Source organism: Pelophylax lessonae (assembly GCF_965119305.1).
Source record: "Pelophylax lessonae genome assembly, chromosome: 7".
Lineage (NCBI taxonomy): Eukaryota > Metazoa > Chordata > Amphibia > Anura > Ranidae > Pelophylax > Pelophylax lessonae.
Window position 1 is genome coordinate 5,988,754 of NC_138774.1, and position 25,855 is coordinate 6,014,608.

Below are 25,855 nucleotides of genomic sequence, written 5' to 3' on the forward strand. Positions count from 1 at the left end.
GAAAAGTCTGTCCATGTACAGTATATAGGATGCACTCAATACTTGGTCGGGGCTCCTTTTGCATGAATTACTGCATCAATTCGGCGTGGCATGGAGGTGATCAGCCTGTGGCACTGCTGAGGTGTTATGGAAGCCCAGGTTGCTCTGATAGCAGCCTTCAGCTCCTCTGCATTGTTGGGTTTGGTGTCTCTCCTCTTCCTCTTGACAATACCCCACAGATTCTCTATGGTGTTTAGGTCAGGCGAGTTTGCTGGCCAATCAAGCACAGTGATCCCATGATCATGTGACCAGGTATTGGTAGTTTTGGCAGTGTGGGCGGTGCCAAGTTCTGCTGGAAAATGAAATCAGCATCTCCATAAAGCTGGTCAGCAGAGGGAAACATGAAGAGCTCTAGAGTTTGACTTTGGACTTGAAAAAACACAATGGACCAACACCAGCAGATGACACGGCTCCCCAAATCGTCACTGTGGAAAATTTTGCATTTCATTTGGAAACCAAGGTGCCAGAGTCTGGAGGAAGAGTGGAGAGGCACAGAATCAAAGTTGCATGAGGACCAGTGTGAGGTTTCTCGTAAACTGGTGACCTGGCCAATCCTGTCAACACCACATCCCAATGGGAAACCTCAGCAGTGCCACAGGCTGATCGCCTCCACGCCGTGCCACATCAATGCAGTAATTCATGCAAAAGGAGCCCCGGCCAAGTATTGAGTGCATCCTATACTGTACATGGACAGACTTTTCACTAAGCCAACATTTCTGTATTAAAAATCCTTTTTTCTTTTTATTGGTCTTATGTAATAATTTTCTGAGATACTGAATTTTGGGGTGTCACTCGCTGTAAGCCATAATCCTCATAATTGAAAGAAAGAAATGTGTGAAATATATCACTCTATATAGAATATAGGCGTTTACCTTTTTGAATCGAATTACTGAAATAAATTAACTTTTTGATGATATTTTAATTTTATCAGTGCACCTGTATTGCCAAAAATATGTGGACCGCCCATGCTCAAATGCTTGTGCCAGCACACAAATGGACTCCAGTCTAACACATTGGCGCACGCCCAATCCCGGGAATGGTGCCAAGCTGCCTATTTAACCACTTTGCAGCTGCTCCATAGAGCTCTACTGCGGCAAAGTGGCTCTTGTAGGTCTGACGACGTAGACCTACGTCGCCAGACACTCCCCCTTTTCAGCGGCGCGCGCGCGCCGCCAGAGGCTCGCTCCCGCTGCTATTCAGTCACAGCGGGAGTTGGGCCAGGGGAGGAGCAGCGGCGATCGCCGCTGCTCTTCCCCGATCGTCGGGGAATCGAGTCTGGAGATCCGCCTGCTTGTGTAAACAGAGCGGGCGGATCTCCTAAGTGACAGGCAGGGTCAGATTGCAGGGTTCAGCATAGCTCAACATGCGATCTGTCCCTGTGTCACTCAGTCACCTCCCCCCACACACACGTCAGTAAGCACCAGGCATACATTAACCCCTCCCTCTCCAATAAAATTAACCCATTCCCTGCCAGTGTCATTTTTACAGTAACAGTGCATATTTATAGCACTGATTACTGTAGTGATGTCACTGGTACCCCCAAAAGTGTCAAAAATGTCAGTCAAGGATCCGATCTGTCCGCCGCAATGTTGCAGTCCCGCAAAAAAATCGCAGATCGCGGCCATTACTCGTTAAAAAAAAAACCCACCAAAAACGACAGAAATCTTTCCCTTAGTTAAACGAAATAACTTTTGCGCAATCAATCAAAACGTTTATTGCAATTTTTTTTAGCAAAAATATGTAGCAGAAAACAAATTGGCCTAAAATGATAAAAAATTCAGATTTTTCCATTTTTTTGGGGGGGAATTTCATATAAAAAAATGTGAAAAATATTGTTATTTTTTCAGAATTGTCGCTCTTTTTTTGTTTATAGCGCAAAAAGTAAAAATCGCACAGGTGATCAAATACCACCAAAAGAAAGCCCTGTTTGTGGGGAAAAAGGGACATAAATTTAATTTGGGTACAGCGTCGCACGACCGCACAATTGTCCATTAAAGTAACGCAGTGCCGAATCGCAAAATATAGCCTGGTCAGGAATGGGGTAAAACCTTGCGGTCATAAAGCGGTTAAAAATACGCTCATTGAGAATTTTTTTGTCAAAAACATGTAGCTAAATACATTTTGGCCTAAATATATGACAAAAATTGAATATATTGGATATTTTTTAACTGTCAAAGTAGAAAAATATTGTTATTTTTTCAAATTTGTCGCATTTTTTTAAATTAATAATCGCAAAAAATGAAAATCGCAGAGGTGATCAAATACCACCAAAAGAAAGCTCTGTTTGTGGTTAAACAAAAGGACATCAATTTTATTTGGGTACGGCGTTGCATGACTGCACAATTGTCAGTTAATGTCGCACAGTGCCGAATCGCAAAAAGTGGCCTGGACGTAAGACAGCAAAATCCTCCGGTGGTAAAGTGGTTAACCACTTTACTACCAGTCACGTAACCTCTACGTCGGCTGACTTTGAGTGGTTATACCGGGATGATGCCTCTAGCTAGAGGCATCATCCCGGTACCGTTGTTTGAAGCCGACGGTCGGCTTTCCGTCGGTAACGATCGATGCGGCTCGGGAGCCGCTCGATCGTTACCCGGGGGGGCGGGAGGGGACGTCCCCCCCCTCCCGCCGCCTTCCGCGGCTTTGCTCGGGGCTACCGTCCCACCGGGAGCCCCGAGCACCCAGCCGGCACGTCCGCCGGCTGGATGGAGTCCCGATGAATGCCGGAAACGGCATCGATCGGGTCTCCGATGACGTAACCCGGAGGCGGCGTCCATGACGTCACGTCCGGGTTACTGTGCTGCAAAAGGCGGCAGATTTGAAAAACGGCTGTATGCAAAAATGCCGTTTTCGGCGTTTTGCATACAGGGAAGTGTAGTGGAGGGGTCTAGGGTCTTTTAGACCCTCGATCCCTCCATAAAGTGTACCTGTCACGACATATTGCTGTCACCAGGGATGTTTACATTGCTTGTGACAGCAATAAAAGTGATCAGATTTTTTTTTTTTTTAAAAACCTGTAATAAAGTTTAAAAAAAAAGAAAAAATAAATAGGAAAAAAAAAAAAAAAAAAATTTAGCCGTCCCCGTCACCGTTAGCTCGCGCACAAAAAAAAACGTATACGCAAGTCGAGCCGCAAATGAAATCGCTGTTCAAACCACACATGTGAGGTATCGCCGCGATCGCCAGAGCGTGGGCAATAATTAAAAAAAAAGAGCTACACTCTAACTCTAAACTGGTAACCGTTAAATAAATTTAAAGCGTCGCAGATTGAGATCTCTATTGACCGTAGTTTGTCGCCATCCCACGGGGGGGCGCAATTTTAAACCGTAACATGTTTGGTATCTATTTACTCGGCGTGACATCATCTTTCACAATATACAAAAAAAATGGGCTAACTTTACTGTTTAGTATTTTTTAAATGCAGTGAAATGTGATTTTTCAAATTTTTTCCAAAAAAATGGCGTTTTAAAGACCGCTGCGCAAATACCGCGTGACAAAAAATTTTGCAATGACCGACATTTTATTCTCCAGAGTCTTTGCTAAAAAAATATATATAATGTTTGGGGGTTCTAAGTAGTTTTCTAGGAAAAAATACTGGTTTTAACTTGTGAACAAAAAGTGTCCGAAATAGGGCTGGGGCTAAAGTGGTTAAAGACTGCACCATTTTAATTTTCTTGTTGGTGTATGGGACTTTACCTATTATCCACTCATATATTATCTGCTGATGCACTTTGTATTTAAGATTTTTATGGATGTATATTGTTTAATTATATAATGCACTTTAGGTGTAATTTTTACCACTTATACGTTTTCACGATTTTGTTGCAGCCACCTTCTTTTGTTTTTTTTTTTTTTACCAAACATATAAATTGTGCCACATATGCACCTTTATATTGCACTTTATGGATTTATTTAACACATCATTTTGAATAATACTCACGTTTTTTCCATTTGCGCAGGTATTATTGGCGACTAACGCCAATTTATTCTATTATCTCTGGAATACATCCCTTTCTTTATGCATGCGAATATTCTGCTGGCTTTGGCAGCTGCCGCTTGACATTGCATGCTGTTGCCTAATCTATCATCAACCAAGACTCCCAGATCCTTCTCCATTTTTGATTCCCCCAAGGGTTCCCCCCCTAAAGTGTATTGTGCTTTTATGTTTTTAGTCCCCAAGTGCAAAACCTTACACTTCTCCACGTTAAACCTTGTTTTGCCATGTCGTTGCCCACTCCGTTATTTTGTCCAGGTCATTCTGTAGGATATCTGCTTCATGCTGTGCAGTTATTGCCCTGCCCAATTTTGTGTCATCTGCAAAAACTGATATCGAACTTTTTTGATTTTATTACAGCACTCAGTCTTTTTGGGCATGGCACATCTTGACTTGCCAATATTTGCCGGCTCTTCTTTGCAAAAACACTCATAATCTGTCAGATTGCAAGGGCGTCTCCTGTGCACAGCCCTCTTCACATCACCCCACAGATTTTCAATGGGATTCAGGTCTGGGCTCTGGCTGGGCCATTCCAAAACTTTAATCTTCTTCTGGCTCGGCCATTCCTTTGTTGATTTGGATGTATGCTTCGGGTCGTTGTCATGCTGAAAGATCAAGTTCCTCTTCATGTTCAGCTTTCTAGCAGAAGCCTGAGTCTCCATTCACACTGGTACGACTTGTCAGGTGACTTGGTCAGCCTGACAAATCACGCACCGTCGCGTCCCATAGTGTAGTACAGGAACGGTTCGAATAGGAGCGACACAAGTCGCTCCGACTTAGAAAAAGGCAGGGTTCATACACATTTTCACCAATGAAATTCCATGACTTTTCCATGACTTCACGTAAATATTCATGACCTAATGTTTCATGAAATGTCTATGTATACGTGTTAAATAAGAAGAAAATCTATGTCACACCCAGCATATTTTTACTAATATAAATGACAAGCTTGTAGTGTACAGTGGAATATGAAATATTTCACAGTCAAAGGGTCCTGTACTGCTTCAGGACGACCTGGAGCGACTTGCATAGACATTCATTTTATGAAGTCCGTGCAAGTCGCGGTGCACGGGACTTCACTGGTCGCCCCCAAAGTCGGAGCGACGTAGTGTGAACCGAGCCTAAAGATTTTGTGCCAATATTGACTGGTATTTGGACCCGTTATCATTCCCTCTACCTTGACTAAGGTCCCTGTTCCAGCTGAAGAAAAACAGCCCCAAAGCAGGATGCTGCCACCACCATGCTTCACAGTGGGTACGGTGTTCTTTTGGTGTTGGGCAGTGTTGTTTTTGCGCCAAACATATCTTTTAGAATTATGGCCAAAAAGTTCAGTCTTGGTTTCATCAAACTAGAACACATTTTCCCACATGCTTGGGAGACTTCAGATGTGTTTTTGCAAAATTTAGCCGGACTTGGATGTTTTTCATGGTAAGAAAAGGCTTGCCCCTCCCCCCATAGCCCAGACATATGAAGAATACGGGAGATTGTTGTCACATGGACCACACAGCCAGTACTTGCCAGATATTCCTGCAGCTCCTTTAATGTTGCTGTAGGTCTCTTGGCAGCCTCTCTTCAGTTTTCTTCTCGTTTTTTTTTTATCAATTTTGGAGGGACGTCCAGTTCTTGGTGATGTCACTGTTGTGCCAAATTTTCTCCACTTGATGATGACGGTCTTCACTGTGTTCCATGGTATATTGAATGCCTTGGAAATTCTTTTGTATCCTTCTGACCGATACTTTTTAACAATGAGATTCCTCCGATGCTTAGGGAGCTCTCTGAGGACCATGGCTTTTGCTGTACAACGCGACTAAAGCCCCGTACAGACGCACCGATTGTTGGCCGACCGATCGGCCGTCTTTTGTCCAGTGTTATTGTGTCGGTTGAAATGTGCTCTAGACTGCACACAAATTTTTTCGGCCAACAACAACCAACTTCAGAAGTGATGTCATGTGCTGGTTTACTTTCCGTGTGTTTTTTCTTCTCTGAGCATGCCCAGTCTTGCTCATCTGAATTTTGTCTGCCGAAAATCTGTACTGACTGACGAACAATCGGCCGTTCTGTTGACGGCCAACAAAAATTTTATAGCATGCACATCAGATTTTGTTCGGCCGAAAAGTCGCGGTCGGTTGTCGGAATCATCATACTAACAAGCCGACAATCGGCCGATCGGACGTTGGCCGAAAATTCACGGCCAACAATCGGTGCGTGTGTACGAGGCTTAAGAAAATGTCAGGAAAGACCTACTAAAATAGCTGAACTTTATTTGGGGTTAATCAGAGGCACTTTAAATGATGGTAGGTGTGTACTGACTCCTATTTGGCATGAGTTTGAATGCGATTGCTTAATTCTGAACACAGCTACATCCCCTGTTATAAGAGGGTGTGCACACTTTTGCAAACACATTATTTTAGTTTTTTATTTTTACCCCCCCCCCCATAAAATATTTCAGTTTGTTTTTCAGTTGAGTTTATAGGTTACATTAACCACTTGCCGAATGCATACTATATATATATATATATACACACGTCGGCAAGTTGGCTCCTACAGGCAAAACCATGTAGGTCTACGTCGATCGCCTGGGAGGAGCTAGGAGGCGAGCGCGCGCCATCGCCGGCGGCGCACTCCCGTCTCCAATTGTCAGCGGGGAAGCTGATGCGTGTCAGGCGGCTCCGATTTCCGCCTGACACCCGCGATTGCTCCCCGCTGAGAGAGAAGGACGGTCGGATGTTGTAAACACAGCTGACCGTTCTTCTCCCTGGAATGATCACAGAGCGCCTGTGATCCTTCTATATAGGAACACAGGTCTCTATGGTCATTTCAGAAGCCACACCCCCCCCCCACAGTTAGAATCACTCCCCTAGGCTCACATTTAATCCCTTGATCACCCACAGGGTTAACCCCTTCCCTGCCAGTGTCATTAGTACAGTAACAGTGCATATTTTTAGCACCGATTACTGTAGGAATGTCACTGTTCCCCCCAAAAGTGTCAGTTAGGGGTCCGATCTGTCCGCCGCAATGTCGCAGTCCCTCAAAAAAAAACCTTGAAAAAGTCACATGTTTTTGTGACGCAACGCATCGGGAAAAACCGTGGGGACGTCACTTCCGGTCCACGGCCGAGACCGGAAGCGCAGGAACGGACCGCAACGGCGGGAGCCGGTTATGATTTTATGCTGATTTTTATCATCTTAAATGTAAGTGCTTCATGTTGTGATTAATTAAAAGTCGATTTGTGAACATACTGCACCATGAGGGTCCCCTTTGTCCTTTATCTTTGAGATAAAAAGTATCCCAGGAGGTATATCTATCGGAGGTCATCAAGAAAGTATACTAGCTTTACATCCAGCATACCTAGTACCCCAGGAAGCATAAGGATACCCCAGAGGCTATTAGGAAGACACCTCGCCTTATCCATTCATCCATCCAGTGCACCCAGCACATTTAATTGGAGGAGTGATATCGAGGGATTAATTGGAGATCGGATCTAGAGGGTCTACAGGTTGACCTTAAACCTGAAAACGCTCATTTGAGTGTTAATGGAGGTGAGCGGCCATTACACACTCGTGTGGATCTCGTAGCTCACGAAGGGTTTCCAGCACTGGGACGTCACTGGGAGCACTCTTTTGCACCTTATTTTTATGAACTTTTACTACATGAACTCTTTTTTGATCATCACCTGTTTTGTAAAGCACAGGGATTTTGTCTACACAGTTCTTTATCTGTGATCACTGCACGTGTGCATACAATAATAATTTCTTGACTTGTACTCATCATTACTTTATTTATATTGGATATTTCTATAGCACTTGCAGCTTGCAATTTGCACATTAGTTTTGGTTTCTCACAACCTCTTTCATTCACAGTTGACAGAGGTTCACTTTTCAGAGGACACTGTTCCTCATTTATTTTGTTCAAATTTGAACAGTCACCTGTAGTTTTTCATCTATTATTCACGTTCACGGTGTTATCTCTTTGCCCCAAGGGTTCACCTTTCAGAGGACACGTCATCTATTTTTCACTGAAGAGCTTATTTAGGGGTTCACTCTTCAGAGGGCACGTTATATATAATTTTTTCCTCATTTTCACTTGACTTTGATATGATATTATTTTATCACTCAGCTCATTGAATTATTTATTTGTTTGTGTTATTTATCTGGTTCACCCAGTAGGAATTTTTGCGCTGGTTCTTCTTTACTTCTATTCAAAAAAAAACATTGCCGCCATTACTAGTAAAACAAACCAATAAAAATTACATAAATCTTTCCCGTAGTTAGTAGACGCGATAACTTTTGCCCAAAAAATAAAATACGCTTATTGCAATTTTTTTTTTTTTACCAAAAATATGTAGCAGAAAACAAATTGGCCTAAAATGTTAAAAAAATTAGTTTTTTTTTTTAATGAGAATGTTATATAGCAGAATGTGAAAAATTTTATTTTTTTTCAAAATTGTCGCTCTTTTTTGTTTATGGCGTAAAAAATAAAAATCACACAGGTGATCAAATACCACCAAAAGAAATCTCTGTTTGTGGGGAAAAAAGGACATCAATTTTATTGGGGTACAGCGTCGCACGACCGCACAATTGTCCATTAAAATAACGCTGTGCCGAATCGCAAAATATGGCCTGGTCATTAAGGGGGCAAATCCCTCCGGTCCAGAAGTGGTTAAATGATGGCAGGTGTGTACTGACTCCTATTTGACATGAGTAAGAATGCGATTGCTTCATTCTGAACACAGCTACATCCCCAGTTATAAGAGGGTGTGCACACTTTTGCAAACACATTATTTTAGTTTTTTATTTTTACCACCGGGGGGGGGGGGGTAAAACAAACTGAAATATTTTATGGGGGGGGGGGCCCCCATAAAATATTTCAGATTGTTTTTCATTTGAGTTGTACAGTTTATAGGTCACATTAAAGGTAGAAAAAGATTTGAAGTGATTTATCTTTGTCTCATTTTTTTTACACTGAACAAAATTATAAAACGCAACACTTTGGTTTTTGCCCCATTTTCCATGAGCTGAACTCAAAGATCTCAGACTTTTTCTATGTACACAAAAGGCCGATTTCTCTCCAATATTGTCCACAAATCTGTGTAAATCTGTGTTAGTGATCACTTCTCCTTTGCCGGGATAATCCGCCCACCTCATAGGTGTGGCATATTATCAAGATGCTGATTGGACAGCATGATTATTGCACAGGTGTGCCTTAGGCTGCCCACAATAAAAGGCCACCCTAAAATGTGCAGTTTTATCACACAGCACAATGCCACAGATGTCCCAAGTTTTGAGGGAGGGTGCAATTGGCATGCTGACTGCAAGAATGTCCACCAGAGCTGTTCCCCGTGAATTGAATGTTCATTTCTCTACCATAAGCCGTCACCAAAGGCGTTTCCGAGAATATAAAAGTACATCCAACCGACCTCACAACCGCAGACCACGGACCAGGACCTCCACATCCAGCATCTTCACCTCCAAGATGGTCTGAGACCAGCCCAGGACCTCCACATCCAGCATCTTCACCTCCAAGATGGTCTGAGACCAGCCCAGGACCTCCACATCCAGCATCTTCACCTCCAAGATGGTCTGAGACCAGCCCAGGACCTCCACATCCAGCATCTTCACCTCCAAGATGGTCTGAGACCAGTCCAGCACCTCCATATCCAGCATCTTCACCTCCAAGATGGTCTGAGACCAGCCCAGGACCTCCACATCCAGCATCTTCACCTCCAAGATGGTCTGGGACCAGCCCAGGACCTCCACATCCAGCATCTTCACCTCCAAGATGGTCTGAGACCAGCCCAGGACCTCCACATCCAGCATCTTCACCTCCAAGATGGTCTGAGACCAACCAGGGACCTCCACATCCAGCATCTTCACATCCAAGATGGTCTGAGACCAGCCTAGGACCTCCACATCCAGCATCTTCACCTCCAAGATGGTCTGGGACCAGCCCAGGACCTCCACATCCAGCATCTTCACCTCCCAAGATGGTCTGAGACCAGCCCAGGACCTCCACATCCAGCACCTTCACCTCCAAGATGGTCTGAGACCAACCAGGGACCTCCACATCCAGCATCTTCACCTCCAAGATGGTCTGAGACCAGCCTAGGACCTCCACATCCAGCATCTTCACCTCCAAGATGGTCTGAGACCAGCCCAAGACCTCCACATCTAACATCTTCACCTCCAAGATGGTCTGAGACCAGCCCAAGACCTCCACATCCAGCATCTTCACCTCCAAGATGGTCTGAGACCAGCCCAGGACCTCCACATCCAGCATCTTCACCTCCAAGATGGTCTGAGACCAGCCCAGGACCTCCACATCCAGCATCTTCATCTCCAAGATGATCTGAGACCAGCCCAGGACCTCCACATCCAGCATCTTCACCTCCAAGATGGTCTGAGACCAGCCCAGGACCTCCACATCCAGCATCTTCACCTCCAAGATGGTCTGAGACCAGCCCAGGACCTCCACATCCAGCATCTTCACCTCCAAGATGGTCTGAGACCAACCCAGGACCTCCACATCCAGCATCTTCTCCTCCAAGATGGTCTGAGACCAGCCCAGGACCTCCACATCCAGCATCTTCACCTCCAAGATGGTCCGAGACCAGCCCAGGACCTCCACATCTAACATCTTCACCTCCAAGATGGTCTGGGACCAGCCCAGGACCTCCACATTCAGCATCTTCACCTCCAAGATGGTCTGAGACCGGCCACCCGCTTTTTATATCCAAAGAATTTCTGCCCAAACTGTCAGAAACCGTCTCAGGAAGTTTATGTGCATGCTCGTCATCCTCATTGGGGTCTCCACCTGACTGCAATTCCTCATCATAACCGACTTGAGTGGGCAAATGCTCACACTGGATGTCGTTTGGCACTTTGGAGAGGTGTTCTCACGGATGAATCCCGGTTTTCTTAGATATTTGAGTTCAGCTCATGAAAAATGGGGGCAAAAACAAAAGTGTTGCGTTTATAATTTTGTTCAGTATACATGACAAAAACCTGACATTGTAACAGGCGTGTGTAGACTTTTTATATCCACTGTATCTACACCCCATGACTCCAGTGCACCCCAGAGCATTGTGTGTTCAGTGGCTCCTGTGTGCCCCATGACTCCAGTGCACCCCAGAGCATTGTGTGTCTAGTGGCTCCTGTGTGCCCCATGACTCCAGTGCACCCCCGAGCATTGTGTGTCTAGTGGCTCCTGTGTGCCCCATGACTCCAGTGCACCCCAGAGCATTGTGTGTCTAGTGGCTCCTGTGTGCTCCATGACTCCAGTGCACCCCAGAGCATTGTGTGTCTAGTGGCTCCTGTGTGCTCCATGACTCCAGTGCACCCCAGAGCATTGTGTTTCTAGTGGATCCTTTGTGCCCCATGACTCCAGTGCACCCCAGAGCATTGTGTGTCCAGTGGATCCTGTGTGCCCCATGACTCCAGTGCACCCCAGAGCATTGTGCGTCTAATGGCTCCTGTGTGCCCCATGACTCCAGTGCACCCCTGAGCATTGTGTGTCTAGTGGCTCCTGTGTGCCCCATGACTCCAGTGCACCCCAGAGCATTGTGTGTCTAGTGGCTCCTGTGTGCCCCATGACTCCAGTGCACCCCAGAGCATTGTGTGTCTAATGGATCCTGTGTGCCCCATGACTCCAGTGCACCCCCGAGCGTTGTGTGTCCAGTGGCTCCTGTGTGCCCCATGACTCCAGTGCACCCCAGAGCATTGTGTGTCTAGTGGCTCCTGTGTGCCCCATGACTCCAGTGCACCCCAGAGCATTGTGTGTCTAGTGGCTCCTGTGTGCCCCATGACTCCAGTGCACCCCAGAGCATTGTGTGTCTAATGGATCCTGTGTGCCCCATGACTCCAGTGCACCCCTGAGCGTTGTGTGTCCAGTGGCTCCTGTGTGCCCCATGACTCCAGTGCACCCCAGAGCATTGTGTGTCTAGTGGCTCCTGTGTGCCCCATGACTCCATTGCACCCCAGAGCATTGTGTGTCTAATGGATCCTGTGTGCCCCATGACTCCAATGCACCCCTTCCAGTGTTCAAGCACCAATCAGGAGGGCTGTCTCCTGATTGGCTATTCTCTGGGAGAGGCACGCCAGAGACCCAAAGTTTGAGAGTGAATCTCCCCAGAGGAGAATTTAGCTTTGGATAGACTGTAATATATTGGAGACGAGGTGATAAGAAAAAAATGGATCCGCCCACACACAACAATGTAACTTTATAAACAAAAACGACCTTTTTGCTGTAACTTTATCCAGCACAAATTGTCATCATAAGGGACGGCGCGGTGACACAAACATCTCCTGTGCGGCCAGCAGAGCGATCACCCCAGATAGGATATGACAAGTTTTTTTTTTTTTTTCTGGTGCTTTCAGAACTGACTTAATAAGTTGTTGAGGAAAAAGAAAGGTTGTGAATTGGAACGATGCATCACAAAGTTCTGTCACCCGGCGCCCGGCGCCCACCTATTATCCACCCTCTGCTCGGAAGAGGCCGGTGATTTACACCCTGGAAGAAATTACATACCTTTGAAAAGAAAACGGGAGCAATGCGTGTTTTTTGTTCCTTTATCTTCTGGGTGAACATTACGGCCATAACTCAGCCGAAACGCAGCGGCCATCGAAAGGACATGAAACAAGCCACAGAAACCATCGCCGCCGTCTAAATGACTTTCTTCTCTACACATCAAAGGCAGCCGAGAGTCCCACCTCTCCGCAGGTAGCCGGGGGGGAAACGGCGGACGTTTCCCTTAAAGGTGAATTTTATAGGAATAAAAGAGGAAAATTGTGTCCCCCCCCCCCAAATTGATGAACTGCTGAAATCACTAAACGTTTTGTACCGCCGGGAGATAAATGGAGAATATGCATCTTCTTCTCGTGGGGCTGAGAACTGATTTCCAAAAACCTCTCAAACACTTAAACCAAAAAATTTCATATATGGCAGCTTACCAATCATTCGATGTGGTGGCTGCATTCGTTTTCTTTTCTCCCCTCTGTTTTTACCTGGTGATCTGGCCAGTAACATACCACCTGTATTAGAGCGCCCCCTACTCTGGATGAACGAGCACAGGAGGGACCTTTGGACAGAGGCATGGTGTCCGTCTGGGGGGGGGTGGAGTGTTAGATGGACTAGCAGATTTACATACATTACCAATATAAAGCCAAACTCCAGCCTATTATTAACCGCTTCCGGACCGCCCGCTGCAGTTATACGTCAGTACTTTGACGTTAAATACCGGGGTTATGGCAACAGATATCTGCCATAACCCCGGTATTTATTTGAAACTACCGGCACTCCTCTTTCAGATAAGGGTGGTCCCAGCAGCGGATTCGCCATGGGATCACCCTTACGGTGCGGCAGGAGAGGTGCCCCCCCCCCCCATTCCGGGTAATTTTCCCCGCTTACCGGAACCACCGGCAGCAGGGAAAACGATCCGGTCCGTGCTCCTCACAGACAGGAAGTCGGATGAGGGCAAGATGGCCCCCACTCCACTCTATGGCCTTGGAGGACTGGAGCGACGTCAAACCTCATCTCCTAGCAATGGATTTAAAGAGTCATTTTTTTTCCCATCACTTTTTTAGTATAGGTGTGAGGTCTTTTTGACCCCGGATCTCACATTAAAGAGGACCTGTCCTGCTTATTTCCATTACAAGGGATGTTTACTATCCTTGTAATAGGATTAAAAACTATCAAATTTTTTTTTTCTTTTAAAACTGTGTAAAAATAAAAAATAATAGATAAAATAAATAGGAAAAAAAAAAGCGTCCTGTCCCTTTTGTGAAAGTGTGCACAGACGACCAGGTGGCCGCCTTGCAAACCTGCATTACTGAGGCCTGATGACGGAAGGCCCAGGAAGCACTAAGCGCCTGCGCAGAATGCGCCTTAATAGGGAAAGGAAGAACCTTACCCTTGATTGAATAGAAAACAAGAGAAGGGCGCACCGACCTTGTGCATTACCACTTAAAAGTTTATTAAATTCAAAGAAGGGTAGCGCACAATATACTCAAAAACGTAGCATATGAACAAGCATATAGGAAATGGGCACCGCTTCGCTTTCTCTACTGCTGGATAGCGTGATGGCGTCCTCAAAACCTGATGTGGCTTACGCGTTTCGAGGGAGGACCCTCTTCCTCAGAGCCAAAATCGCCACTCAGAGGGTCCTCCCTCGAAACGCGTAAACCACATCAGGTTTTGAGGACGCCATCATGCTATCCAGCAGTAGAGAAGTGTCCTGGAAACGAGCGGTGCCCATTTCATATATGCTTGTTCATATGCTACGTTTGTGAGTATATTGTACGCTACCCTTCTTTGATTTTAATAAACTTTTAAGTGGTAATGCACAAGGTCGGTGCGCCCTTCTCTTGTTGTTTTACTTGTAGTGCCTTTTGGATACCCTTGGTCCTGAGGGGGGCAGCAAGACCACTTCATTTGCGTCATAAAACCGCCACTCGAGCGCAGGAGAGATATTGTTGTTCCTTGATTGAATAGGCCTGCACTACCATCTGTCTGATCCATCTGGAAATGATCGTGACAGACGCGGCCAACCCTTTGCGAGGTCGATCCGTAAGGACAAAAAGTGAGTCTGACTACCTGGACGACTCAGTTGCCACCAGGTACACCCTAATCCCCGGAAACACATCCAGAGAATGCAAGGCAATCTCCTTAGGATGCCTAGGCTTAGGACACAGGGAAGGCAACACAATGTCTTCATTCAGATGGAAACCAGAGACAACCTTAGGACGGAACAATTGACAAGGGCGAAGCACCACTTTATCTCTGTGAACCACCAGATAAGGTGAACTACAAGACAAGGCTGGCAGCTCGGACATCCTATGTGCGGAAGTAATTGCCACCAAGAAGGCTTACTTCTGGGACAATGTAAGCAGAGGAATCTCGTGAATATTTTCAAAAGGCGGTTTCTGAATAAACCGACAGTACGAAAGTGAGGTCTCACGGAGGCAATGGAGACCGCACAGGTGGAACCAAGTGGCAAACCCCCTGAACAAAGGTACGAACCAAGGAATGTGTAGCCAAAGGACGTTGAAAGAAAAACGCCAAAGGCCGAAACCTGGCCCTTGATGGTACCCAGGGCCAGGCGCTGTTCCACACCTCTTTGGAGGAACACCAAAATGCGAGCCACCAAAAATGAACGAGGAGAAACCCCCAGGGACTCACACCAAGCAATGTATGCTTTCCAAACGTGATGGTAAATCTTCCTAGAGGTAGATTTCCTAGCCTTTAACAGCATGGGAATCACCAAGTCTGACAAACCCCCTATCCTTCAGCACCTTGCTTTCAACAGCCAAGCCGTTAAAGCCAGTGACTGTAAAGCAGGATGGAAGATCGGCCCTTGGACCAACAGGTCTTTTCTGAGAGGGAGTCGCCAAGGGACATTGTCGACCAGCTGTACTAGATCTGAGTACCAAGACCGGTGAGGCCATTCTGTGGCCACAAGGATGACTGGAATTCCTTCTGCCTAGATCAGTCATGTCCAAAGTCCAGCCCGCGGGCCAGTTGCGGCCCGTCCTTTAGTTCCATACGGCCCCCAGAGACACTGCTGACTTTTATCAATGTCTCTCTCCGAGACATCTCACATCCACGCCCCAATGCCGATGCGATGGCTCGGGGGCGGGGCCTCTGGCCTCCCTCGGCAGCTCAGCTGCTCCCGAGTCCCTCTTTGCCCCCCCCCCCCGCTCTATCTGGCTGGCGCCGCCCACGACTGCGTGGAAGTGCAGAATGAATTTGAAAACTGCATTCCTTCTCTCCTTCACCACACACAGGCACCTATAGAAGCCGACCGAGGATCTTGTGAAGCTGACAGAGGAGGGGTCATCTCTACAATTCTACTGCCTGTTTATATAAGTGTGATTTTATTCATGAAGCACTGATGTTTTTTATTTCATATATATATATATATATATATATATATATATATATATATATATATATATACACACACTCACACGAAAACATTTAATTTTTTTTTTTAAAGGACAGTGTAAAAAAATAATAAATAAAAGATAAAATAAATAGGAAAAAAAATTAAAAAGAGCTCTGTCCCCATTAGCTCGCGTGCAGAAGCGAACGCATACGCATGTAAACGGTGTTCAAAACCACGCATGTGAAGTATCGCCGCGATCGTTAGAGCAAGAGCAATAATTCTAGAGCTAGACCTCCTCTGTAACTCTAAACTGGTAACCTGTAGACATTTTTAAAATGTCGCCTATGGGGATTTTTAAGTACCAAGGTTTGTTGCCATTTCACGAGTGTGCGCAATTTTGAAGCATGACATGTTGGGTATCTAGTTACTCGACATAACATTATCTTTCACATTATAGAAAAAAATTGGACTAACTTTACTTCTTTCTTTTTTTTTATTTAAAAAAGTGTATTTTTTCCAGAAAAATTGCATTTGTAAGACCGCTGCGCCAAATACGGTGTGATAAAAAATATTGCAACGATCTCCATGTTATTCTCTAGGGTCTCTGCTAAAAATTATATATATATATATATATATATATATATATATATATAATGTTTGGGGGTTCTAAGCAATTTTCTAGCAAAAAAAAAAAAAAAAGGTTTTAACCGGTTGCCGACCGCCGCACGACTATATACTGCGGCGGTCAGCCCCGGCCAGGCAGAGTGACGTATCGGTACGTCACTCGCCTGTCACTGACTTGCGAGCCTATCGCGGGCGGGCGCGCGCCCGCCGAGGCGCGCGCCCGCCGCGGCTCGTTCACAGGCAAGTCAGTGCGTGTGACCGGCGGACTCGATGTCCGCCAGTCACACTGCGATCGCTCCTGTGAAGGGAGAAAGACAGAGCAGCTTGTGTAAACAAGCTGCCTGTCAGTTCTCCCTGTGTAAAAGTGAAGATCTGTCCGTTCTACTATGTAGAACGGTTGATCTTTGCTTTTACACCAATAGGAATGTCCCTACACAGTAGAAAGCACGCCCCTAGGACACACTTAACCCCTCCCTGTCCAATAAAGTTAACCCCTTCCCTGCCAGTGTCATTTTTGCAGTAACAGTGCATATGTATAGCACTGATTACTGCAGTAATGTCACTGGTAACCCCAAAAGTGTCAAAAATGTCAGTCAAGGGTCCGATCTGTCCGCCGCAATGTCGCAGTACCGAAAAAAAAGTCGCAGATCGCCGCCATTACGCGTTAAAAAAAAAAAACACCAAAAATGACAAAAATCTTTCTCTTTGTTAGTAAACGCGATAACTTTTGCGCAAACAAATCAAAATACGCTTTTTGCGATTTTTTTTTACCAAACACATGTAGCATAAAACAAATTGGCCGAAAAATGTTAAAAAATTTTGATTTTTACTTTTTTTTTTGGGGAATTTCATATAAAAAAATGTGAAAAATATTGTTATTTTTGCAAAATTTACGCTCTTTTTTTGTTTATAGCGCGTGATCAAAAAATCGCACAGGTGATCAAATACCACCAAAAGAAAGCTCTGTTTGTGGGAAAAAAAGGACGTCAAATTTGTTTCGGTACAGCGTCGCACGACCGCGCAATTGTCCGTTAAAGTCACGCAGTAAAAAATCGCAAAAAAACCCCTGGTCCTTTAGCAGCCAAATCCTCCGGGGCTTAAGTGGTTAACTTGTAAACTTAACTTGTACTTCTTTCTTATTTTTTAATTTAAAAAAGAGTATTTTTTCCCACAAAAATTGCATTTGTAAGACACGCCAAATACGGTGTGATAAAAATATTGCAACGATCTCCATTTTATTCTCTAGGGTCTCTGCTAAAAAAAAAAAAATAATAAATTATATATATATATATATATATATATATATATATATATATATATATATATATATATATATATATATATATTATATAAAAATATATATATATATATATAATAATTTATATAAATATAGAGAATATAATATATATGTATAATTTAAATATATATATCATATAATAATATAATATATATGCAATATATAATGTTTGGGGGGTTCTAAGTAATTTTCTAGCAAAAAAAAAAACAGATTTTAACTTGTAAACAACAAGTGTCAAAAAAAGGGCCGGTCCAGAAGTGGGTAAAATGTATCCTTTGAGGCCCATGTAAAATCCTGCTCTATATTTACCATTATATAAGGAGAGTTCCTTACTTGCCCCAATACATCATCCAGGACCTTTCTAGGAGTGGGGTTCTGCATGCCACGTCCCATACGAGGGTCCAATGTCCGTATCACATAGGCTAGAGGGCGGAATGTGTCATCAAATCTGAGTGGGACATCGTCCTCCTGGTGGGAGATTTTTTTTTTTTTTAGCATATATATTTATGAATTGTTTCATTTTGTATCTTTGAGGGGAACGCTGGCTGTGAGATCAGGATTCTGCCTTTTCCCGTACGAGTAGATTTTGGCGGAGTTGCTCTGGGAAAGGGGTTAAGTCAACCTTCAGCAGGGCAGGCTGGTTTATGACAACAATCTCCCCGAAACTCATTAAAGTCTTTTCTCTTTGGAGTGACACGCATTATCAGCAGAGATTAATCTGATGCCTGTTTAGGTGAGCTCCATTTTTAAAAATGCAATAACAGAGGGCTTTGTGTCATCCGATGAAAATCAATTAGACGAACTAAGGCCACAAGGAAAACTTAGCATCACTCATCGCGGCCCCCTCCCCGCCAGCCCGTATGATTTGTCTTCCGAGGCTGGATGATCAGGAGCTGCAGTAATATTGTTGGGGAAAATTAATTTATTTTCTATACTGTGGCCCCGCTCCTCTCCTGCTTGCGGGACCAATACACAGATTACTTTTAATCAAGGCTGATATGTCATTAATATCAAGGGGGCCCTTTGAAGTTTATTTTTTGCCCTTTTTTTTTTTTTTTTCCCAAATCAGCTTTGGAGTGCTTGTGGCGCTCGCTGCAGGTCAATAAAAAGAAAGAGTTTACTTACTGCTTGGACTCTTCGTCTATGACCAGGCACTGGAGGGAATGATGTAAGCAGTAGATCCCACCAAAAACCGCACTCATCCTGCAAAAGGATACAAAAGATTGCTTAAAAAAAAATTACAATGGAACAAAACCAAATGTAAAATCATAAAATAAAACAATAAAAGAAAATTACAGTGCCTTGCGAAAGTATTCGGCCCCCTTGAACTTTGCGACCTTTTGCCACATTTCAGGCTTCAAACAAAGATATAAAACTGTAATTTTTTGTGAAGAATCAACAACAAGTGGGACACAATCATGAAGTGGAACGAAATTTATTGGATATTTCAAACTTTGTTAACAAATAAAATACTGAAAAATTGGGCGTGCAAAATTATTCAGCCCCCTTATGTTAATACTTTGTAGCGCCACCTTTTGCTGCGATTACAGCTGTAAGTCGCTTGGGGTATGTCTCTATCAGTTTTGCACATCGAGAGACTGAAATTTTTGCCCATTTCTCCTTGCAAAACAGCTCGAGCTCAGTGAGGTTGGATGGAGAGCGTTTGTGAACAGCAGTTTTCAGTTCTTTACACAGATTCTCGATTGGATTCAGGTCTGGACTTTGACTTGGCCATTCTAACACCTGGATATGTTTATTTGTGAACCATTCCATTGTAGATTTTGCTTTATGTTTTGGATCATTGTCTTGTTGGAAGACAAATCTCCGTCCCAGTCTCAGGTCTTTTGCAGACTTCATCAGGTTTTCTTCCAGAATGGTCCTGTATTTGGCTCCATCCATCTTCCCATCAATTTTAACCATCTTCCCTGTCCCTGCTGAAGAAAAGCAGGCCCAAACCATGATGCTGCCACCACCATGTTTGACAGACCAGATGGGCACTGACGGGTGGTACTGATGAACACTGATGGGCAACACCATCAGTGCCCACAATCAGTGCCCATAGTGCTGCCAGTCAGTGCCTAGATGAGCAGGCACTGACTGGCAGCACTATGGGCACTGATTGGCACTTTATTTCAATTTTCTGTAATCAGAGCCCTGATTACCTGTCTTTGTCTCCCCTGCGAGGAGGAGCCGCTGATCGGCTCTCCTCGACTCTGACAGTGTGAGGCGAGGAGAGCCGAATAACGGCACTTCCTCATTTACATGTGACTGGCTGTCTTAGGACACAGCCGATCACATGGGTAAAGAGTCATGTCATTGACTCTTTACCGAGATCACGGTCGTGCCGTGTCCTAGCAACATGGCAAGGCCACGATCGCTGCTCCGCGCACCCCCGCGGGCGCGAGAGAGGCCGTTCTAGTGCGCCGTCATATGACAGCATCCCAGAACAGTGGATGCACTGCTCCGTTGTCATTTCACGGCGGTCGAGTAGGAAGCGGTTAATAAACAATGATGCAAAACCAAATATAAAAAAAATAAAACAATAAAAAAAATATTAATAAAACAAAACAATTAAGCAAAATCAAACATAAAACAATAAAAAAATATTATTAAAATACAAGGAAACTAAATCAAATAAAATGTTTAAATAAAAACAAAAAATCAAAATCAAATAGAAAAAAAAAACGAAATCTAAAAATAGTAAAAAAAAAAAAAACAAAACATATAGGATGCAGCCTGGCAAATGTAATCACATAAACGCATTTATTGTTAATCTCAGTCCCACCTTAACACAGTCTTGATAACGACAAAGCCATTGATTTTCTACTTCCTGACAACGCTGTACGTCCTGCCAGGAAATCAGTGCAGTGTGGTCATCCTGCAGACAAAAAATTAAACTACCAGCCCACAGGGTGACAACACTGCACTGATTTCCTGGCAGGACGTTCAGCGTTGTCATCTTGCTGGAGTTGGGCTTTAACTAGATATTTATCAAATGTATATTTTCATTAAAAAAAAATACAGTAAAATACATTTTAGCGCAAACACAAAATAAAAAAAAAGAATAAAAAAAAAATAATATATATATATATATATAATAAAAAAAAATAAAAATTAAGTTTGCGATGCAGTCCCCAGTTTTTTGGGTATAAAAGATGTGGTTGTCTCGAGTAAATAGATACCAAACATGACAAGCCTTAAAATTGCGCATGGTCATGAAATCGCATAAAAACGATGGTACCCAAAATTGCTCATAGGCAACGCTTTAAAAGTCATTACAGGTCATCAGCATGAAGGTAACTGTGAAATAAGGCCCAAGAATTATTGCACTCACTCTGATGTTTGTGGCGATAACTCACATGGTGTGGTGCAATTTATGTTAACTGCACCAATTGAATTGGTGCGTGTTAGGAGGTGCTTTATTTTTTTTTTATTATTATTTGTATTATATATATATATATATATATATATATATATATATATATATATATATATATATATATACACATATACACATACACACAGCATTATACATTTTTTTTTTTTAACCAACACAAATTACCAAAATTACAAGAAAATGCATTTTATTCTTTTTATTCTCTATGAACATCAAAAAAAAATAAAAAATGAGTATCCAAATTTGCCAAACTAAAGCCTGATCTGTCCCCAAATAAAGACATATAATATGTTAGGGTAGACTAAGAAACCTAAAATATATAATAATCTAAAAGACGACATAGCCTAAACAGGGAAAAAAAAAAACAAAGTATCCAAATTTTATACCAAATAAATACCTTATCTGTCCCCAAATAAAGATGTATTTATAATACCATAGGGTAAACTACAAAACCTAAAAGATATAATGTAAGGAAATAAAAATTATCCAAATTTGCTACCAAATTAATACCTTATCTGTCCCCAAATAAAGATGTATAATAACGTAGGATCAGCTACAAAATATAAAATATATAATGTTCTGAACCAAGGCATTGCTTAGATAAAAAAAAAAAAAAAAAAAAATTCTGGGACACGAGGGAGAAAAAATGGCCCTGCTGATACAGTTGTGTTCAAAATGATTCAACCCCCACTGAAATTGATTGTTTTGGCCAGTTTGACATTGATTTTGATCATTCAGTCATCCTGCTTACAATGAAATCAAAGAGTCACGTGTAGGTCAGACAAATATAACATTTATAATGAAATAACCACAAATGTCTTTTCTGTGCTCACATCATTATCAGTTTTATTCAACCCCCAAGTGACATTCAATCTTAGTACTTAGTACAACATCCTTTTACAGTTATAACAGCTTTTAAACGTGAAGCATAGCTTGACACAAGTGTCTTGCAGCGATCTACGGGTATCTTCGCCCATTCGTCATGGGCAAAAGCCTCCAGTTCAGTCACATTCTTAGGCTTGTGCACTGCAACTGCTTTCTTTAAGTCCCACCAGAGGTTCTCAATCGGATTTAAGTCTGATGACTGTGATGGCCACTCCAAAATGTTCCAGCCTTTAATCTGCAACCATGCTCTAGTAGACTTGGAGGTATGCTTGGGATCATTGTCCTGTTGAAAGGTCCAACGTCTCCCAAGCCTCAGGTTTGTGACGGATTGCATCACATTGTCATCCAATATCTCCTGGTACTGAAGAGAATCCATGGTACCTTGCACACGCTGAAGCTTCCCTGTACCTGCAGAAGCAAAACAGCCCCAAAGCATGATTGACCCCCCCGTCATGCTTCACAGTAGGCAAGGTGTTCTTTTCTTCATAGGCCTCCTCCAAACATAGCGTTGATCCATGGGCCCAAACAGTTCTAATTTTGTTTCATCAGTCCACAGAACACTATCCCAAAACTTCTGTGGTTTGCCCACATGACTTTTGGCATACTGCAGTCGACTCTTCTTATTCTTTGGAGACAGCAAGGGGGTGCGCCTGGGAGTTCTGGCATGGAGGCCTTCATTACGCAGTGTGCGCCGTATTGTCTGAGCAGAAACTTCAGTACCCACATCTGACAAATCTTTTCTCAGTTCCTCAGCAGTCACACGGAGACTTTTCTCCACTCTACGCTTCAGGTAGCGCACAGCAGTCAAAGTCAGCATCTTCTTTCTGCCACGACCAGGTAGCGCTTCCACAGTGCCCTTTGCCTTGAATTTGCGAATGATGCTTCCTATGGTGTCTCTTGGTATGTTTAACATCTTTACAATCTTCTTATAGCCATTGCCCTTCCTGTGAAGAGTGATCACCTCTTCTCTTGTCTTCCTGGACCATTCTCTTGACTTCACCATGTTTGTAACCACATCAGTAAATGTCTAGAAGGAGCTGAGTATCACAGTCATTTTAAAGCTGCCTAATTGGTGCTTATTAGGCTTTATTGCTGCTCCCTGACATCCACAGGTGTTTTCAATACCTGATTGAAAAGACTTCAATGAGCCTCTGTTCGTCAGAGTGGTAGTCTATAAGGGGTTGAATAATTGTGTCAATGAAGAATTCACAAAATAAACATTTACTACTGTATTACAAAACCAATTGATGTCATTTTAGCTGCATATGGTTCTTTAAGAAGTCCTTGTAGGATTTCATTCTGAATACAATTACAAATGTACACTAAATTCCCTAAAACCCTTTACAGCATTGGGGGTTGAATAATTTTGAACGCAACTGTACTTCCTGATTTGGCATGGGTATCTAGGAATAAATTAACTCTGGTCAAAAAAGGGTTAATCTATGTGCTGGTTATCTAGTAGTGGAATGCATCACCTCCCTCCACAACCAAAAAAAGAAAAAAAAAAAAAAAAAAGAAAAGAAATTAAAAAAAAAAAAAAAGTATCCAAATTTGCTACCAAATTAATACCTTATCTGTCCCCAATAAAAATGTATAATACCATAGGATCAGCTACAAAACCTAAAAGATATAATGTTCTGAACCAAGGTATTGCTTAGAAAAAAAAAAAAAAAAAATTCTGGGACACAAGAGGGAAAAAAATGGCCCTGCTGATACTTCACAATTTGGCATGGGTATCTAGGAATAAATTACTTCTGGTCATAAAAGGGTTACACTATGTGCTGATTATCTAGTATTGAAATGTATTACCTCCCTCCCCAACCAAAAAAAAAAAAAAAAGTAAAGGAAATTAAAAAAAAAAAAATTACGAAATTTGCTACCTATTTAATACTTTATCGGTCCCCAAATAAATATGTATAATACCGTAGGGTAAGCTACAAAACATAAAATATATATATAATGTTATGAACCAAGGCATTGCTTAGATAAAAAAAAAAAATAATAATTCTGGGACTCAAGGGAGAGAAAATGGCCCTGCTGTTACTTCTTAATCTGGAATGGGTATCTAGGAATAAATTACCTCTGGTCAAAAAAGGGTTAATCTATGTGCTGGTTATCTAGTAGTGGAATGTATCACCTCCCTCCAACCAAAAAAAGAAAAAAAAAAAAAGGAAATAAAAAAAAAATTTGGTACTAAATTAATACCTTATCTGTACCCAAATAAAGATGTATAATACTGTAGGATAAGCTACAAAACCTAAAATATTCTGAACCAAGGCATTGCTTAGATAAAAAAATAAAAACATTCTGGGACACAAGGGAGAGAAAATGGCCCTGCTGATACTTCTTAATCTGACATGGGTATCTAGGAATAAATTACCTCTGGCTATGAAAGGGTTATACTATGTGCTAATTATTTAGTATTGGACTATATCATCGCCCACCCCCCTTAAAAAAAAAAAAAAAAAAAAATTAAAATAAAATAAATAATATAAAAAAAAGAAAAATTCTGCGATTTAAGGGAGAGAAAATGGCCCTGCTGATACTTCTTAATTTGGCATGGGTATCTAGGAATAAATTACCTCTGGTCATAAAAGGGTTAATCTATGTGCTGGTTATCTAGTAGTGGAATATATCACCTCCCTCCACAACCAAAAAAAAGAAAAAAAAAAAAAAGAAAGGAAATTATAAAAAAAAAAAAAAATTATGCAAATTTTCTACCAAATTAATACCTTATCTGTCCCCAAATAAAGATGTATAATAACGTAGGATCAGCTACAAAACATAAAATATATAATGTTCTGAACCTAAGGCATTGCTTAGAAAAAAAAAAAAAAAAATTCTGGGACACGAGGGAGAAAAAATGGCCCTGCTGATACTTCCTGAATTGGCATGGGGATCTAGGAATAAATTAACTCTCGTCAAAAAAGGGTTAATCTATGTGCTGGTTATCTAGTAGTGAAATGTATCATCTCCCTTCCCAACCAAAAAAAAAGTAAAGGAAATAAAAATTAAAAATAAGAAAAAAATTAAATAAATAAAGATGTATCATACCGTAAGGTAAACTACAAAACCTAAAAGATAGAATGTTCTGAACCAAGGCTTTGCCTAAATAAAAAAAATTAAAATAAAATAAATAATATAAAAAAAATGAAAAATTCTGGGATTTAAGGGAGAGAAAATGGCCCTGCTGATACTTCCTAATCTGGCATGGGTATCTAGAAATAAATTACCTCTGGCCATGAAAGGGTTATTCTATGTGCCAATTATTTAGTATTGGACTATATCATCGCCCACCCCCCTTAAAATAAATAAATAAAAATAAATGAAACAATATAAAAAAATGAAAAATTCTGGGATTTAAGGGAGACAAAAGGGCCGTGCTGATACTTCCTAATCTGGCATGGGTATCTAGGAATAATTTATCTCTGGGCAAAAAAGGGTTAATCTATGTGCTGGTTATCTAGTAGTGGAATAGATCACCTCCCTTCCCAACCAAATAAAAAAAGTAAAGGAAATAAAAAAAAAAAAAAATAAAATAAAGATGTATAATACCATAGGGTAAACTACAAAACCTAAAATATATAATGTTCCGAACCAAGGCATTGCCTAAATAAAAAAAAAATAAAAATAAAATAAATAATATAAAAAAAATGAAAAATTCTGGTATTTAAGGGAGAGAAAAAGGCCCTGCTGATACTTCCTAATCTGGCATGGGTATCTAGGAATAAATTAACTCTG

The 25,855-nt window shown here is 42.3% G+C and overlaps 1 protein-coding gene across 3 annotated transcripts in view; it reads right to left on the bottom strand.

Moving 5' to 3' along the window:
* CHM (CHM Rab escort protein) overlaps window positions 1-25,855 on the bottom strand; it is a 262,693-nt gene that overhangs the window by 102,205 nt on the left and 134,633 nt on the right. For all 3 annotated transcript variants that reach the window (XM_082263122.1, XM_082263120.1, XM_082263121.1), the window contains exon 9: window positions 18,958-19,035. In XM_082263122.1, the coding sequence (XP_082119248.1) occupies window positions 18,958-19,035 (78 nt within the window). The remainder of the gene's footprint in view (window positions 1-18,957; window positions 19,036-25,855) is intronic.